General features: G+C 46.8%; 1 protein-coding gene across 1 annotated transcript in view; it reads left to right on the top strand.

The window, feature by feature from the left end:
• LOC141191483 (dynein axonemal heavy chain 12-like) overlaps positions 1–17,398 on the top strand; it is an 18,411-nt gene extending 1,013 nt beyond the window's left edge. The window contains exons 2-5 of the mRNA XM_073661382.1: positions 10,928–11,112; positions 11,404–11,524; positions 12,660–12,942; positions 17,301–17,398. Coding sequence (XP_073517483.1) covers positions 10,972–11,112; positions 11,404–11,524; positions 12,660–12,691 — 294 coding nt within the window. The 5' untranslated portion in view covers positions 10,928–10,971 and the 3' untranslated portion in view covers positions 12,692–12,942; positions 17,301–17,398. The remainder of the gene's footprint in view (positions 1–10,927; positions 11,113–11,403; positions 11,525–12,659; positions 12,943–17,300) is intronic.
• The last annotated feature ends 268 nt before the right edge of the window (positions 17,399–17,666 follow it).

A 17,666-nucleotide genomic window follows, 5' to 3' on the forward strand; every position in this document is an offset into this window, starting at 1 on the left:
ATGGCACCCCTCATTCTCCAATCCTGGTATGCATGGCACCCCTCACCCCCAATCCTGGTATACATGGCACCCCTCATCCCCCAATCCTGGTATACATGGTCCCCTCACCCCTCAATTCTGGTATACATGGCATCCCTCATTCCCCAATCCTGGTATACATGGCACCCCTCACCCCCTAATTCTGGTATGCATGGTCCCCTCACCCCCCAATCCTGGTATGTATGGTCCCCTCACCCCCCAATTCTGGTATACATGGCATCCCTCATTCCCCAATCCTGGTATGCATGGTCACCTCACCTCCCAATCCTGGTATACATGGCAACCCTCACCCCCCAATCCTGGTATGCATGGCACCCCTCACCCCCAATCCTGGTATACTTGGCACCCCTCACCCCCAATCCTGGTATACATGGCACCCCTCATTCCCCAATCCTGGTATGCATGGCACCCCTCATTCCCCAATCCTGGTATGCATGGCACCCCTCATTCCCCAATCCTGGTATACATGGCACCCATCACCCCCCAATCCTGGTATGCATGGTCCCCTCACCCCCCAATCCTGGTATGCATGGTCCCCTCACCCCCCAATCCTGGTATGCATGGTCCCCACACCCCCCAATCCTGGTATGCATGGTCCCCTCACCCCCCAATCCTGGTATACATGGCACCCCTCATTCTCCAATCCTGGTATGCATGGCACCCCTCACCCCCAATCCTGGTATAAATGGCACCCCTCATCCCCATATCCTGGTATACATGGTCCCCTCACCCCTCAATTCTGGTATACATGGCATCCCTCATTCCCCAATCCTGGTATACATGGCACCCCTCACCCCCTAATTCTGGTATGCATGGTCCACTCACCCCCCAATCCTGGTATGCATGGTCACCTCACCTCCCAATCCTGGTATACATGGCACCCCTCACCCCCCATTCCTGGTATGCATGGCACCCCTCACCCCCAATCCTGGTATACTTGGCACCCCTCATTCCCCAATCCTGGTATGCATGGCACCCCTCACCCCCAATCCTGGTATGCATGGCACCCCTCATTCCCCAATCCTGGTATGCATGGCACCCCTCATTCCCCAATCCTGGTATGCATGGCACCCCTCATCCCCAATCCTGGTATGCATGGTCCCCCCCCCAATTCTGGTATACATGGCACCCCTCAGCCCCAATCCTGGTATGCATGGTCCCCTCACCCCCCAATTCTGGTATACATGGTACCCCTCACCCCCAATCCTGGTATGCATGGTACCCCCTCATCCCTATTCTGGTATCTATGGTACCCCCTCACATCCCCAATCCTGGTATGCATGGTACCCCTCATCCCTATCCTGATATGCATGGCACCCCTCACCCCCAATCCTGTTATGCATGGCACCCCTCACCCCCAATCCTGTTATGCATGGTCCCCTCACCCCCAATCCTGTTATGCATGGTCCCCTTACCCCCCAATCCTGGTATGCATGGCACCCCTCACCCCCCAATCTTGGTATGGATAGTCCCCTCACCCGCCAATCCTAGTATGTATGGTCCTCTCACCCCCCAATCCTGGTATGTATGGCACCCCTCACCCCCCAATCCTGGTATGTATGGCACCCCTCATCCCTATCATGCTACACACACATACAAGAAAATAAACACTTATACTCACCTTTCTTCCCTGTGCTCCAGCGCTGTTTCCCGTTCTGCTGGAGGCCGGGGGAGGAGTGCGGCGCCGAAGTACGCGTGTGCTCATACCACGCTGTCCGGCTCCATTTTGCTGAAGACACATTGCAAATGTGTCTTCAGTAAAATGGCGCCGGATAGCGCTATGCGCATGTGCCGATTTCAACGCTTCCCTCTTCCCCCGGACTCCGGACCGAACAGAAGCGCCGCGGTAGCGCTCATCCCGGTCAGGTAAGTATGTAAGTATGGCGCCAGAGATTGCGGTATGTGTTCAGTGTATACGCATACCGTGATCTCCTGCACCATACACTCCTCTTACCTGTAACGGCTCCATGCGTTCTTCAGTCTGGAGCCAGACTGTGCAGGCGTGTCGCACTAGCGCAGACTATAAAGGCTTCAGACAGAGGGACGCTTGTAGCGTTATATTATAGATACTCTATATGTATGTATATATATATATGTATACTGTATATGTGTATATGCATACTGTATGTATATATATATGTATACTGTATATGGGTGTGTATATATGTATACTGTATATGGGTGTGTATATGTATACTGTATATGGGTGTGTATATATGTATACTGTATGTGTGTGTATATATATGTATACTGTATATGTGTGTGTATATCTATACTGTGTATATATGTATACTGTATATGGGTGTGTATATATGTATACTGTATATAGGTGTATATATATGTATACTGTAGATGTGTGTATATGTATACTGTATATGGGTGTATATATGTATGCTGTATGTGTGTGTATATATATATGTACAGTGCTGGCCAAAAGTATTGGCACCCCTGCAATTCTGTCAGATAATACTCAGTTTCTTCCTGAAAATGATTGCAATCACAAATTCTTTGGTATTATTATCTTCATTTAATTTGCTTGCAAGGAAAAACACAAAAGAGAATGAAGCAAAAATAAAATCATTGATCATTTCACACAAAACTCCAAAAATGGGCCGGACAAAAGTATTGGCACCCTCAGCCTAATACTTGGTTGCACAACCTTTAGCCAAAATAACTGCGAACAACCGCTTCCGGTAACCATCAATGAGTTTCTTACAATGCTCTGCTGGAATTGTAGACCATTCTTCTTTGGCAAACTTGTAGTGAGCTGGCCGTCTCTGGCTGTTCTGTGATAATTGATATAGAGCCTGTTACAGAAGTGATTACACGGGATGATGTTGCCACCTTGTGGCCAGAGGTTGCACCTGCGCAGGGTGTGATGACAGAGAAAAAGACTGAGCCTCCTGTGTCCCGCCCTAGAGAGTCACGTGACCAAAGTGGGAAGCAGGAAAAAGCGCGCGCAGAGTCTGCTGTGGTCTGTGAAAAGAGCCAGGACGGTGTGCAGGCCCTCGTGTGTGGCGCAGAAGAGACTCTCAACGTGATTTCTTCTATCTGACACCATATCCTCGGAGCCTTCCCCAGCTCCTGCACTGCTGAAGGATTCAGCTGTTACACTCCCAGCTACTGGAGTGTGGACTACATAAGGGGACCCACCAGAGCTTCTATCCGGATCAGAGAGACTGTAAGCGGGACCTCTGGCGAGAGGCCGAAGTATCCCTTCCTTTGTTTCCGCGAATTCTGCTGTTCCTGTTTTTTTTCCGGCTGGGACGCCTTCCTGCAAAGACAGACAGGCCTGCGACGGGGGACACATCCTTCTGGAGTAAAGGACTGGTAACGTGTGAGTAGGGACAGTGAGGGTCAGCTTATCAGTACACGTTATTACTGTGCATATTTACGGTTGTCATTTATTGTTTTTTTTTCTTTGCTGTGTTAAAAATGTATGCGAGTAAAGATACGGTTGTCAAGATAGAGTCTGTGTGTGGGGATCTTGCTGGGCCAGATCATAGATACCAATGCGCGGCCTTGCCCGCGGTCACTTCAAACTGCTCCAGGTCCCTGATATTTGAAGGGAGCCTTCTCCAAACTGCCATTTTGAGATCTCTCCACAGGTGTTCTATGGGATTCAGGTCTGGACTCATTGCTGGCCACCTTAGAAGTCTCCAGTGCTTTCTCTAAAACCATTTTATAGTGCTTTTGGAAGTGTGTTTTGGGTCATTGTCCTGCTGGAAGACCCATGACCTCTGAGGGAGACCCAGCTTTCTCACACTGGGCCCTACATTATGCTGCAAAATTTGTTGGTAGTCTTCAGACTTCATAATGCCATGCACACGGTCAAGCAGTCCAGTGCCAGAGGCAGCAAAGCAACCCCAAAACATCAGGGAACCTCCGCCATGTTTGATTGTAGGGACCGTGTTCTTTTCTTTGAATGCCTCTTTTTTTTTCCTGTACACTCTATGTTGATGCTTTTTCCCAAAAAGCTCTACTTTTGTCTCATCTGACCAGAGAACATTCTTCCAAAACGTTTTAGGCTTTCTCAGGTAAGTTTTGGCAAACTCCAGCCTGGCTTTTTTATGTCTCGGGGTAAGAAGTGGGGTCTTCCTGGGTATCCTACCATACAGTCCCTTTTCATTCAGACGCCAACGGATAGTATGGGTTGACACTGCTGTACCCTCGGACTGCAGGGCAGCTTGAACTTGTTTGGATGTTAGTCGAGGTTCTTTATCCACCATCCGCACAATCTTGCGTTGAAATCTCTCGTCAATTTTTTTTTCCGTCCACATCTAGGGAGGTTAGCCACAGTGCCATGGGCTTTACACTTCTTGATGACACTGCGCACGGAAGACACAGGAACATTCAGGTCTTTGGAGATGGACTTGTAGCCTTGAGATTGCTCATGCTTCCTCACAATTTGGTTTCTCAAGTCCTCAGACAGTTCTTTGGTCTTCTTTCTTTTCTCCATGCTCAATGTGGTACACACAAGGACACAGGACAGAGGCTGAGTTAACTTTAATCCATGTTAACTGGCTGCAAGTGTGATTTAGCTATTGCCAACACCTGTTAGGTGCCACAGGTAAGTTACATGTGCTGTTAATTACACGAATTAGAGAAGCATCACATGATTTTTCAAAGGGTGCCAATACTTTTGTCCACCCCCTTTTTTAGGTTTGGTGTGGAATTATATCCAATCTGGCTCTAGGACAATTCTTTTTGTGTTTTTTTCATTGAAGACAAATTAAATGAAGAGAATAATACCAAAGAATTTATGATTGCAATCATTTTCAGGAAGAAATTGAGCATTATCTGACAGAATTGCAGGGGTGCCAATACTTTTGGCCACCACTGTATACTGTATATGGGCGTGTGTATATATATATATGTATACTGGTATGTGTGTGTATATGTGTGTATATATGTGTATATATGTATACTGTATATGTGTGTATATATGTATACTGTATATGTGTGTATATATGTATACTGTATATGGGTGTGTGTATATATATATATATATATATACTGTATATGGGTGTGTATATATATATACTGTATACTGGGTGTGTATATATGTATACTGTATAAGTGTGTATATATATGTATACTGTATATGGGTGTATATATATGTATACTGGTATATGTGTGTATATATGTATACTGTATATGGGTGTATATATGCATACTGTATATGTGTGTATATATGTATACTGTATATGTGTGTATATATGTATACTGTATATGTGTGTATATATATGTATACTGTATATGGGTGTGTATATATGTATACTGTATATGTCAAAAGTACTGTATGTCAAAAGTAAAAGAAAAGTCAAAGATGCTATAGGATTTTTACAGGATGAAAATGGAGAAATGGTAAGAGAGGATGTTGAGAAGGCCGAACTTTTTAATTCCTATTTTGCATCTGTTTTCTCTCAGAAAGAAAATGTAACATCAACTGATCTTCACTGTCCTTTTAAAGGAATAGAGGAATCCAAGTTATCAGTAAACAGAAAGATTGTGAGGGAATATTTAGCTAACATAAATGAGTTCAAGTCTCCAGGTCCAGATGAATTACACCCCAGAGTACTGAAGGAGATTGTAGAAGAAATTTTAGAACCACTCTCCATAATCTTTGAAAATTCTTGGAGAACAGGAGAAGTCCCAGAAGACTGGAGAAGAGCAAATGTTGTTCCTATCTTCAAAAAGGGGAAGAAGGTGGACCCAGGGAACTATAGGCCGGTGAGTCTGACTTCTATACCAGGAAAGATCTTTGAACAAATTATTAAACAACATGTATGTAAGTACATGGATAAGAATGAAGTGATTAACCAGAGTCAGCATGGGTTTGTAACTAACAAGTCATGTCAAACTAACTTAATTTCCTTCTATGACAGAATCACTGACTGGGTGGATCAGGGAAATGCTGTAGATATAGTATATCTTGACTTCAGCAAAGCATTTGACAAAGTATCTCACATCATCCTTATTGAAAAAATGACCAAGTATGCAATGGACCAGGCAACTGTTAGGTGGATTCATAACTGGCTTAGTGATCGAACTCAAAGGGTGGTTGTAAATGGCTTCACATCCAGCTGGATGAATGTCTCAAGTGGGGTACCACAGGGCTCCGTCCTGGGACCTGTATTGTTCAACATCTTTATCAATGATTTAGACGAAGGAATTGAGGGTAAACTGATTAAATTTGCTGATGACACAAAGCTAGGAGGGATAGCTAATACTAGAGAAGAGAGAGAGAGGATTCAAAAAGACCTAAATAAACTGGAGCAGTGGGCAGCAACCAACAGAATGGTTTTTAACAGGGGAAAATGCAAAGTACTACATCTGGGCAATAAAAATGCAAAAAGCATATACAGAATGGGAGGAATAGAGCTAAGCAACAGTACATGTGAAAAAGACTTAGGTATACTAATAGATCATAGACTGAACATGAGTCAACAGTGTGATGCAGCAGCAAAAAAGGCAAATACAATTCTGGGATGTATTAACAGAAGCATACAGTCTAGATCACGTGAAGTCATTATCGGTCTTTACTCCTCTTTGGTCAGACCTCATCTGGAATACTGTGTACAGTTTTGGGCACCACATTTTAAAAAAGACATCGACAAACTGGAGCAAGTTCAGAGAAGAGCGACCAGAATGGTGACTGGTCTGCAAACCATGTCCTATGAGGAACGGTTGCAGGATTTGGGAATGTTTAGCTTGCAAAAAAGAAGACTGAGAGGAGACTTAATAGCTGTCTACAAATATGTCAAGGGCTGTCACATTGTAGAAGGATCATCTTTATTCTCATTTGCACAAGGAAAGACTAGAAGCAATGGGATGAAACTAAATGGGAGGAGACACAGATTAGATATTAGAAAAAACTTTTTGACAGTTAGGGTGATTAATGAGTGGAACAGGCTGCCACGAGAGGTGGTGAGTTCCCCTTCAATGGACGTCTTCAAACAGAGGCTGGACAGACATCTGTCTGAGATGATCTAGTGAATCCTGCTTTGAGCAGGGGGTTGGACCAGATGACCCAGGAGGTCCCTTCCAACTCTACCATTCTATGATTCTATGATTCTATGATTCTATGTGTGTATATGTATACTGTATATGGGTGGATATATACAGTACAGACCAAAAGTTTGGACACACCTTCTCATTTAAAGATTTTTCTGTATTTTCATGACTATGAAAATTGTACATTCACACTGAAGGCATCAAAACTATGAATTAACCCATGTGGAATTATATACTTAACAAAAAAGTGTGAAACAACTGAAAATATGTCTTATATTCTAGGTTCTTCAGAGTAGCCCCCTTTTGCTTTGATGACTGCTTTGCACACTCTTGGCGTTCTCTTGATGAGCTTCTAGAGGTAGTCACCGGAAATGGTCTTCACCTCACAGGTGTGCCCTGTCAGGTTTAATATGATAAAGTGCTTTATTCTTTGTCGGGTCCAGGGGTCCTGTAGAATGTGAATCCCTGAGGAACAGCGTATCCTTGGCTTGTGCCAAGACAGAAGAAAAGTTGCTGAACACTTGGTACCCCAAAGTGATCAATCTATTTGCCAATCAAGATGCCCTGCAGTTGATTAATGCGGACAAATTGGATTCCTTTTATAACTGCGTCTCGACTAGCGGGGTGCCTCAAGGGTCTGTCTTGGGCCCTATATTATTTAATATATTTATTAATGATCTAGTGGAAGGGTTGCATAGTAAAATAGCAATATTTGCAGATGATACTAAACTTTGTAACGTAGTTAATACAGATGAGGATAGGGCACAGCTACAGGAGGATTTAGATAAATTGGGGAGTTGGGCCAAAAAATGGCAAATGGGGTTCAATGCCGATAAATGTAAGGTCATGCACATGGGAAAGAAAAACAGCAGTCACCCATACATATTAAATGGGAAACCGTTGGGGAAATCTGACATGGAGAAGGACCTGGGCGTCTTGGTTAACAGCAAATTAAATTGGAGTGCCCAGTGTCAGGCAGCAGCTGCGAAGGCAAATAGAGTCATGGCATGCATCAGAAGAGGAATAGGGGCATATGATGAGAACATTGTTCTTCCTCTGTATAAAGCGCTGGTAAGGCCGCACTTAGAATATTGTGCACAGTTCTGGGCTCCGGTACTCAGGAAAGACATATTGGAGCTAGAGAGGGTACAAAGGAGGGCGACTAAGGTAATAAAGGGAATGGAGGGACTAGAATACCCAGAGAGGTTGTCCAAATTAGGCCTATTTACGTTGGAAAAGAGAAGGCTTAGGGGAGACCTCATAAACATGTATAAATACATCAGGGGGCTGTACAGAGATCTCTCCCATGACCTGTTTATACCAAGGATGGTGACAAAGACGAGGGGGCACACTATGCGTCTGGAGGAAAGGAGGTTCCTGCACCAGCATAGAAGGGGATTCTTTACGGTCAGAGCTGTGAGACTCTGGAATTCTCTGGGAGAGGAAGTGGTGATGTCCAACTCACTTAATGAGTTCAAGAGAGGCCTGGACGCCTTTCTTGAGAACAATAAAATTACATCTTATGCTTAGTGATAGTTAATTAATCCAGGGATTTAATCTGACTGCCAGATTGGAGTCGGGAAGTGAATTTTTCCTCAATGATGTAAATTGGCCTATACCGCATGGTTTTTTTTTGCCTTCCCCTGGATCAACGCTGCGGAATAGCTGCAGTGCACAAGAAATAGGCTGAACTGGATGGACGCTTGTCTTTTTTCGGCCTTTTAAACTATGTAACTATGTAACACTTATGTCCAAGCAGGTAAAGGCGGCTGCAAGATCCGTGATATATAAGGATTCATGTTCATTATTGTATCTCTGGATCAGACATAGACTCAGAGTGATACAACTAAATAGACCCTATAGGGGTAAAGTTGGCATATCCGGGGGGAAATATATCCCAGATTTGCCAAACTGAGCCAACTCATGAAACACATGGGTACATAGGAGAAGAAAGAGTTAATTGGCGTAAAAAATATAAATTTTTATTCCATCAAGTTAAAAAACGTACATAGTAAAAAGAGAAATGACATAATACGGATAGTATAAAGACACTAATTAGATTACCAATGTAGCAAGATATGTTACAAAGTATACATATATGGTCACGCATATGGTCACAGTGGGACATGAGCAATATAGATAATATAGCATAAGGTTAGTATATCAAGACAATCCAATGAGTGTAATAATATATCAAAAAGTAATCCATAAGTATTCCATAGTCATTGGATTTACACTTGCCATATGCATCAGGTATCCATCTAAATAATGCTCCTGCCCACAAATAATCAGATACATGTCACATAAAACATTTTTTAAGGTAGTCTCTTACCACAAAGAGTGCCAAAAAGGAGGGTAAAGTGCATAAAGGAACGCACAGTGGCAGAGTGGTATTCCCATCTCATATATTTATGGCACTTCCACAGTCTGAGGACGCACATTCGGCTGAAGTATATTGCTGCGCAGGGACATGCCGGGTCCCTGAGCTGCAATGCATGCCGCCAGCCAATCAAAGGCCAGTAGCTGATGTCGGCGTGCCAGTCACGAGCGACGCATGGAAGTGACGTCATGCGCTGCCCTTGCCGGCACACTGAAATCAGCTACAGAAGAAGACGCCGCATGTCGTGGGAGCGCAGGAAGGTAAGAAGAATCATTTATTTTTGTTTATTTAATGTATTAGAAAAGAACGACAGAACATTATACCAGGAAAGGGCCAAGGATGGGGAGCATTAGACAAGGAAGGGGCTCAGGGTGGGGAGAATTAGACAAGGAAGGGGCCCAGGATGGGGAGCATTATATAAAGAAGGGGCCCAGGATGGGGAACATTATACAAGGAAAGGGCCCAGGATAGGGAGCATTATACCAGAATGGGGGTCATTATACCATGACATGGGCCAGGATGAAGGACATTACACCAGGAAGGGCACAAGGATGGAGGTCATTATACCAGAATGGGGCCTAGGATGGGGGACAGGATACCAGGATGGAGGACATTGTTATAGGATGGGGGACATTGTACCAGGATTGGGGACATTGTTACAGGAAGGGGCCAGGATGGGGGACATTATTACAGTAAGAGGCCCAGGACCAAGGACATTATACCAGGAAGGAGCCCAGGATTGGGACGTTATTGCTGAAAGGGGCTCAGGATGGGGGGTATTATACACAGAAGGTGGATATTATAACAGGAAGAGGCCCAGGATCGGGGATATTATAACAGGAAGGGGCGCAGGATGGGGAACATTATACCAGGAAGGGGCCTAGAATGAGAGACATTATTATAGGATGGGGCTACAATGGGAAACATCCAAGGCAGGGACGAACACGCGCATCATTATCGGATCTAGAATGCTACAAGGGCCCATACATCTGACCAACATGCTGGTGGGGGCCCAGGTCCAAATTTTGCACATCTGCAGGAACATGGCATATGGCTTAACAGTATGTCATATGTTGGGAAGTGGTTAAGCTACAGCACATTACATAGCCTCTTGCAGCTATATCAATGGAAAAATTAAAAAATGTATGGCTTTTTGAAGAAGGGAAGGAAAAAATGCAAAACAAAAAATTATCCGGTCCTGAAGGGATTAAGGAGTTCCCACCCACAGTAAATGTTGTCACTCAGCTTAAAATCTTCACTTGCTTATTAGCAGAAGCTAAGGTTTCATTAGGATCTCCGAGGCTAAAGTTACATGCGGCTCCAGCTTACATGTAAAGGGGATGGTATCAAGGAGTCTCACCAAACTTTCCCTACAAATGTCCAACAATTCAGAATTCATATCCATTGATAATTTATCTTCTAAAATGATAGCATTTTTTTTCTATCCTTTTCATTTTATGTGTAATTAACTTTTTGCTCTCCTCCTTTAAGCAATGGGAGGAACGACTGATAAGGATCCAGGAAACCATTGATGAATGGCTGAAGGTGCCGACCCAGTGGCTTTAATCTTCTCTTCTGAGGACATCATGCAGCAAATGCCTGAAGAAGGACGCTTATTCCAGACTGTGGACAGAAACTGGAGAGAGATCATGAAACATTGCGTTAAAGACCCGAAGGTAAATGGATGCTTCATGGTGGACTGATACAAGAAAGCACGGTCATCTTGCATCCAGGATTGATGTTTTCCAAGAGTCCGTGTCCTGATGCTTCCATCACAAGGATCCCGGGTTATGGGGCTCCGCACTGCCTGGACTCCAGCCTCCCGCATCTTCTATTTTCTATCCAAATAGGTTCTAATTTTTTTTTTAATATGAACTATTGGCACAATAGTCAATGAATGTGACCTTTTTTCAGTCTCTATAACTATATAATGGAATCTTACTTATGGGCTATCTACTTTGTTTTAGGTTTTAAGCGCCACTTCTCTGACCGGACTTCTGGAGAAACTTCAGGACAGCAATGTGCTTCTGGATAAAATCATGAAAGGGCTGAATGCCTATCTGGAGAAGAAGAGGCTTTTTTCCCACGGTATAGTCCTTTCACTTGTTGCAATGATTGTATATATTCCTTAAATATTTTTTTTTCTTATTTAAACGCATTGAAATCATTTTTGTAATTGGATTTCATTAATAATTTTGCACTGTTTGCCTTCTATTGGCTCTGTGTTGCGCTGGCTATTGGACTTATTTTTAATCGGTCTTTTTTCAGCTCCTCTTAGCCGATTTATGACCACAGATCACATCAAAGCTGAATGTGCAGGAAACAAAAAGCCTAACGGTGCAACATTTTTAATGAAACTGAATTGTCACAAATACTCGCAATTAAATGGGTATTCCCATCTCCAAGATCCTATCCCAATATGTAGTAGGCGTAGTAATAATAATAATATTAGCAAATACCTCCAATTAGAAGTGTAGTATAGTTCTTCTGATTCACTATGTCGCTTTCCCCATGTGCAAGGCATTGCAGTAGCTTCGGTATCCATGGTTACGACCACTCATATAGTGACAGTTATTTGCTAGTGGTCGTAACCTAAGCTACTGCAATGCCCTGCACATGGGGTAAGCGACAAAACAAATCAGAAGAACTATACTAAACTTCTAATTGGAGGTATTTGCTAATATTATTATTATTACGCATACTACATATTGGGGTAGAATCCTGGAGATGGGAATACACATTTCAGTTAAATAAAAAAAAGTTCCCAAAGCTGGATAGCCCCTTTAAGCTAACCATACGCATGACATATGAGATACCCGTGGTCTGAATGGTTATTTGGCTATTTCTCCTGACTCCCACCTATTCTGCTGAACAGTCATGTGGTTTTAATGGGGAGAGAGGAGAAAGTCGGTACTGGACACCTCCGGCAGCGGGTTATCTCCCCTGAGAACCAAAAGACCGGGTATTGAAATCCCATCTGCCCGATCCTTCTGGCCCTGACATCCTCTATCGGGGGAGAGTCAGGAGACCCCCATACACATCAGTGGGTAGGCCGGTCCTGCTGCAATCGTCAGGTTTAAACTATTTTAATCCAATGTGTATGGGGACTGAATCTTTACTTTAAAGCTTTGCTTTTCTATTTTCTCACATAGACACTAATACAAATGGCGCCTGACCCAATACTTTAATGACATCTTTATCATATTGTGCATTTTCGCTTTAGCTTTTTCTTCCTGTCCAACGACGAAATGCTAGAAATTCTCTCTGAGACTAAAGATCCTCTGCGGGTCCAACCACATCTAAAGAAGGGCTTTGAAGGCATAGCAAAGCTGGAGCTCCTTCCTAACCTGGACATCAAAGCCATGTACAGCACCGAGGGGGAACGCGTAGAGCTCATCCAGACCATCTCCACCTCCGAGGCTCGGGGGGCCGTGGAGAAGTGGCTCATCCAAGGGGAAGATGTCATGTTAAGGAGCGTGCATGATGTTATTGCTCGGTCACGAATGGTACGGATCTACCTACAGACCAAAAGCATTAATTGGAACTAATCTAGTCTATATATATAATCGTCTTATCCCGTCTGTCTGTCTGTGTGTCTGTGTGTCTGTCTGTCCAGGAAATCCCGCGTCGCTCATTGGTCCGGCAGCGGCCAATCAGCGCCGGGGGATTTCTAAAAAAAGATGGCGGCCGTTAGCGGCTCATCTGCGGGACGGAGCTGAGCGGCGATGCAGCCGGGAGATGACCGGCGCAAGGTGCTCATCTCCCGGCCGGCAACAGCAGAAGGAACCCGACCGACGGACCCATCTGCGGGATGGAGATGCAGCCGGAAGATGAGCGCCGCGAGGCGCTCATCTCCCGGCCGGTAGCAGCGGAAGGACCGCCGGCGTCGCTGACCTCCATGCAGAAGGGAGGACCGGGGAGCGGCGCTGCGGGTCGGGATACTTCTGCTGTGAGTGCCCGCTATGTCCCGGGTTCTCGCAGCGGAAGTAGCCGCACAGGCAGCGCCGCTCCCCGGTCCTCACCAAGACGATTCGATGATTGATCGCGGTCTTCGGACCCGACCAATCACTGATCTTAGCGCAAAACTTAAACACCGCTGTGCTGATTGGTCGCCGACGCTGCCCGCGACCAATCACCGATCTTGGCTCCACATTTAAACACCGCTGTGGTGATTGGTCGCGGCCGATATTTAAATTTGGCGCCAAAATCGGTGATTGGTCGCGGCCGATATTTCAATTTGGCGCCCAAATCGGTGATTGGTCGCGGTCAGCGTCCGCGACCAATCAGCACAATAGTGTTTAACTTTGGCGCCAAGATCAGTCATTGGTCGCGGGCCAAGATAGCGACCAATCACCGATTTGTGCGGCACTTTTAAATAGCGTCCGTGACCAATTGGATGTCAGCGCCACTCCCCGGTCCTCCCTTCACACCCTAGCCGCATGGATGTCAGCGCCGCTCCCCGGTCCTCCCTTCACACCCTAGCCGCATGGATGTCAGCGGCGCTGCCTGTGCGGATACTTCCGCTCCGAGAACCCGGGACATGAGCGGGCGCTCGCAGCAGAAGTATCTGGACTCGCAGCGCCGCTCCCCGGTCCTCCCTTAACACCCTAGCCGCTGATGTCCCCACTGTATCCGCATGGTCTTACAAAGGTCCGGACATTTGTGTTAAAAATCGATGATTGGTCGCTGGCGCTGCCCGCGACCAATCACCGATTTGGGCGCCAAATTTAAATATCAGCCGCGACCAATCAGCACAGCGGTGTTTAAATGTGGAGCCAAGATCGGTGATTGGTCGCGGCCGATATTTAAATTTGGCGCCCAAATCGGTGATTGGTCGCGGGCAGCGCCAGCGACCAATCAGCGATTTTTAACACAAATGTCCGGACCTTTGTAACAACATGCGGATACTGTGGGGACATCAGCGGCTAGGGTGTGAAGGGAGGACCGGGTAGCGGCGCTGCGGGTCGGGATACTTCTGCTCCGAGCGCCCGCTCATGTCCCGGGTTCTCGGAGCGGAAGTATCCGCACAGGCAGCGCCGCTGACATCCATGCGGCTAGGGTGTGAAGGGAGGAACGGGGAGCGGCGCTGACATCCAATTGGTCGCGGACGCTATTTAAAAGTGCCGCACAAATCGGTGATTGGTCGCGGTCTTGGCCCACAACCAATCACGGATCTTGCCGCAAAAGTTAAACACTACGGTGCTGATTGGTCGCGGACGCTGACAGCGACCAATCACCGATTTTGGCGCCACATTCAAATATCGGCCGCGACCAATCACCGATCTTGGCTCCACATTTAAACACCGCTGTGCGGATTGGTCGCGGACGCTATTTAAATGTGGCACCAAAATCGGTGATTGGTCGCGCCCAGCGTCGGCGACCAATCAGCACAGCGGTGTTTAAATGTGGAGCCAAGATCGGTGATTGGTCGCGGCCGATATTTGAATGTGGCGCCCAAATCGGTGATTGGTCGCTGTCAGTGTCCGCGACCAATTAGCACCGTAGTGTTTAACTTTGGCCGCAAGATCAGTGATTGGTTGCGGGCCAAGTCAGCGATCAATCACCGATTTGTGCGGCACATTTAAATAGCGGCCGCGACCAACTGGATGTCAGCGCCGCTCCCCGGTGCTCCCTTCACGCCCTAGCCGCATGGATGTCAGCGCCGCTGCCTGTGCGGATACTTCCGCTCCGAGAACCCGGGACATGAGCGGGCGCTCGCAGCAGAAGTATCCCGACCCGCAGCGCCGCTCCCCGGTCCTCCCTTCACACCCTAGCCGCTGATGTCCCCACAGTATCCGCATGGTGTTACAAAGGTCCGGACATTTGTGTTAAAAATCGCTGATTGGTCGCTGACGCTGCCGCCGACCAATCACCGATTTAGGCGCCAAATTTAAATATCGGCCGCGACCAATCACCGATCTTGGCTCAACATTTAAACACCGCTGTACTGATTGGTCGCGGACGCTATTTAAATGTGCCGCCAAAATTGGTGATTGGTCGCGCACAGCGTCGGCGACCAATCAGCACAGCGGTGTTTGAATTTGCCGCCAAGATCGGTGATTGGTCGCGGCCAGCGCCAGCGACCAATCAGCGATTTTTAACACAGATGTCCTGACCTTTGTAACACCATGCGGATACTGTGGGGACATCAGTGGCTAGGGTGTGAAGGGAGGACCGGGGAGCGGCGCTGCGAGTCCGGATACTTCTGCTGCGAGCGCCCGCTCATGTCCCGGGTTCTTGCAGCGGAACTATCCGCACAGGCAGCGGCGCTGACATCCATGCGGCTAGGGTGTGAAGGGAGGACCGGGGAGCGGCGCTGACATCCAATTGGTCGCGGCCGCTATTTAAATTTAAATGTGGCGCCAAAATCGGTGATTGGTCGCGCCCAGCGTCGGCGACCAATCAGCACAGCGGTGTTTAAATGTGGAGCCAAGATCGGTGATTGGTCGCGGCCGATATTTAAAATTGGCGCCCAAATCGGTGATTGGTCGCGGGCAGCGCCAGCGACCAATCAGCGATTTTGAACACAAATGTTCGGACCTTTGTAACACCCTGCGGATACTGTGGCGACATCAGCGGCTAGGTTGTGAAGGGAGGACCGGGGAGCGGTGCTGCGGGTCGGGATACTTCTGCTCCGAGCGCCCGCTCATGTCCCGGGTTCTCGCAGCGGAAGTAGCCGCACAGGCAGGGGCGCTCCCCTGTCCTCTCTAATACGATTCCGTTCCCCGCTCCTCACCAATACGATTCGCTGATTGGTCGCGCTCTCCACACCCGACCAATCAGTGATCTTGGCGCTAAAGTTAAACACCGCTCTGCTGATTGGTCGCGTCCGCTGCCCGCAACCAATCACCGATTTGGGCGCCACATTTAAATAGCGGCCGCGACCATTCACCGATCTTGTCGCCACATTTAAACACTGCTGTGCTGATTGGACGCGGACGCCGGACGCGTCCAATCAACGAGATTGGCGCCAAATTTAAGCAACGCTCTGCTGATTGATCGCGGTCGCTGGCCGAGATCAATCAGCAGTATTGGCGCAAAATTTAAACAACGCTCTGCTGATTGGTCGCGGTTGTCGGCCGTGACCAGTCAGCAGTATTGGCGCCAAATTTAAACCTCACTCTGCTGATTGGTCGCAACCACCGGCCGCGACCAATCAGCGAGATTGGCGCCAAATTTAAACAACGCTCTGCTGATTGTTCGCTGTCGCCGGCCTCGACCAATGAGCGATTTTGGCGCCAAATTTAAAGAATGCTCTGCTGTTTGGTCGCGGCCGGCGACCAATCTGTGATTTTGGCGCCGAATTTAAACCCGCTGTGCATCGCTCTGCTGATTGGTCGCGGTCGGCGGCCATGACCAGTCAGCAGTATTGGCGCCAAATTTAAACACCGCTCGGCTGATTGGTCGCGACTAATCAGCGATTTTGGTGCCAAATTTAAACACGCTCTCCAGTCCTCACTAACACGGTTCGCTGATTGGTCGCGGCCGCCGCCCGCGACCAATCATCGATATTGCCGCCAAATTTAAACACCGCTTTGCTGATTGGTCGCGGTTGCCGAACGCGACCAATCAGCGATTTTGGCGCCAAATTTAAACACAGCTCTGCTGATTGCACCCGGTCGGCCGCATACCTATTCTAGAATACCCGATGCATTAGAATCGGGCCACCATCTAGTTCTTTTATATTTGTATAAGATTATTTGGCGGCAGTGAATGATTTGTGGATGATGTATCTCTTGCAATAGAGCCAGGTAGCAGATCTTCTACCTGCAATCGGTAGAAATTAATTTGCTAGATAATACTAGTAAGGTTGTCCCTCTCTTAAATGCTTCTGTCAACGTAATTTAACTTTCTTTTTTAAAAGGCATACCCTGCGACTGCAAGAAAAGACTGGGTGAGGGAATGGCCGGGACAGGTCGTGCTCTGTGTGTCTCATGTTCTGGACAAGTGAAGTGCATGAAGCTATCAGCAGTGGCCCGGAGGTACGGCATAAGCTCCTTTACTGATCAAGGTTGCTTCACTATAAACAGTCATGGCCGGAAGTGTTGGCACCCTTGAAGTTGTTCCAGAAAATGAAGTATTTTTCCATAAAAAATTGCATGTGTATTTTCTGTTATACACATGTTTATTTCCTTTGTATGTATTGGAACAACACAAAAAAAGGCAAATTGGATATAATTTCACACAAAACCCCATAAATGGGTCGGACAAAATTGTTGGCATCTTTCCA

This window comes from Phyllobates terribilis, unplaced genomic scaffold (assembly GCF_046119375.1).
Source record: "Phyllobates terribilis strain yellow unplaced genomic scaffold, ASM4611937v1 Scaffold_46__1_contigs__length_10046794, whole genome shotgun sequence".
Lineage (NCBI taxonomy): Eukaryota > Metazoa > Chordata > Amphibia > Anura > Dendrobatidae > Phyllobates > Phyllobates terribilis.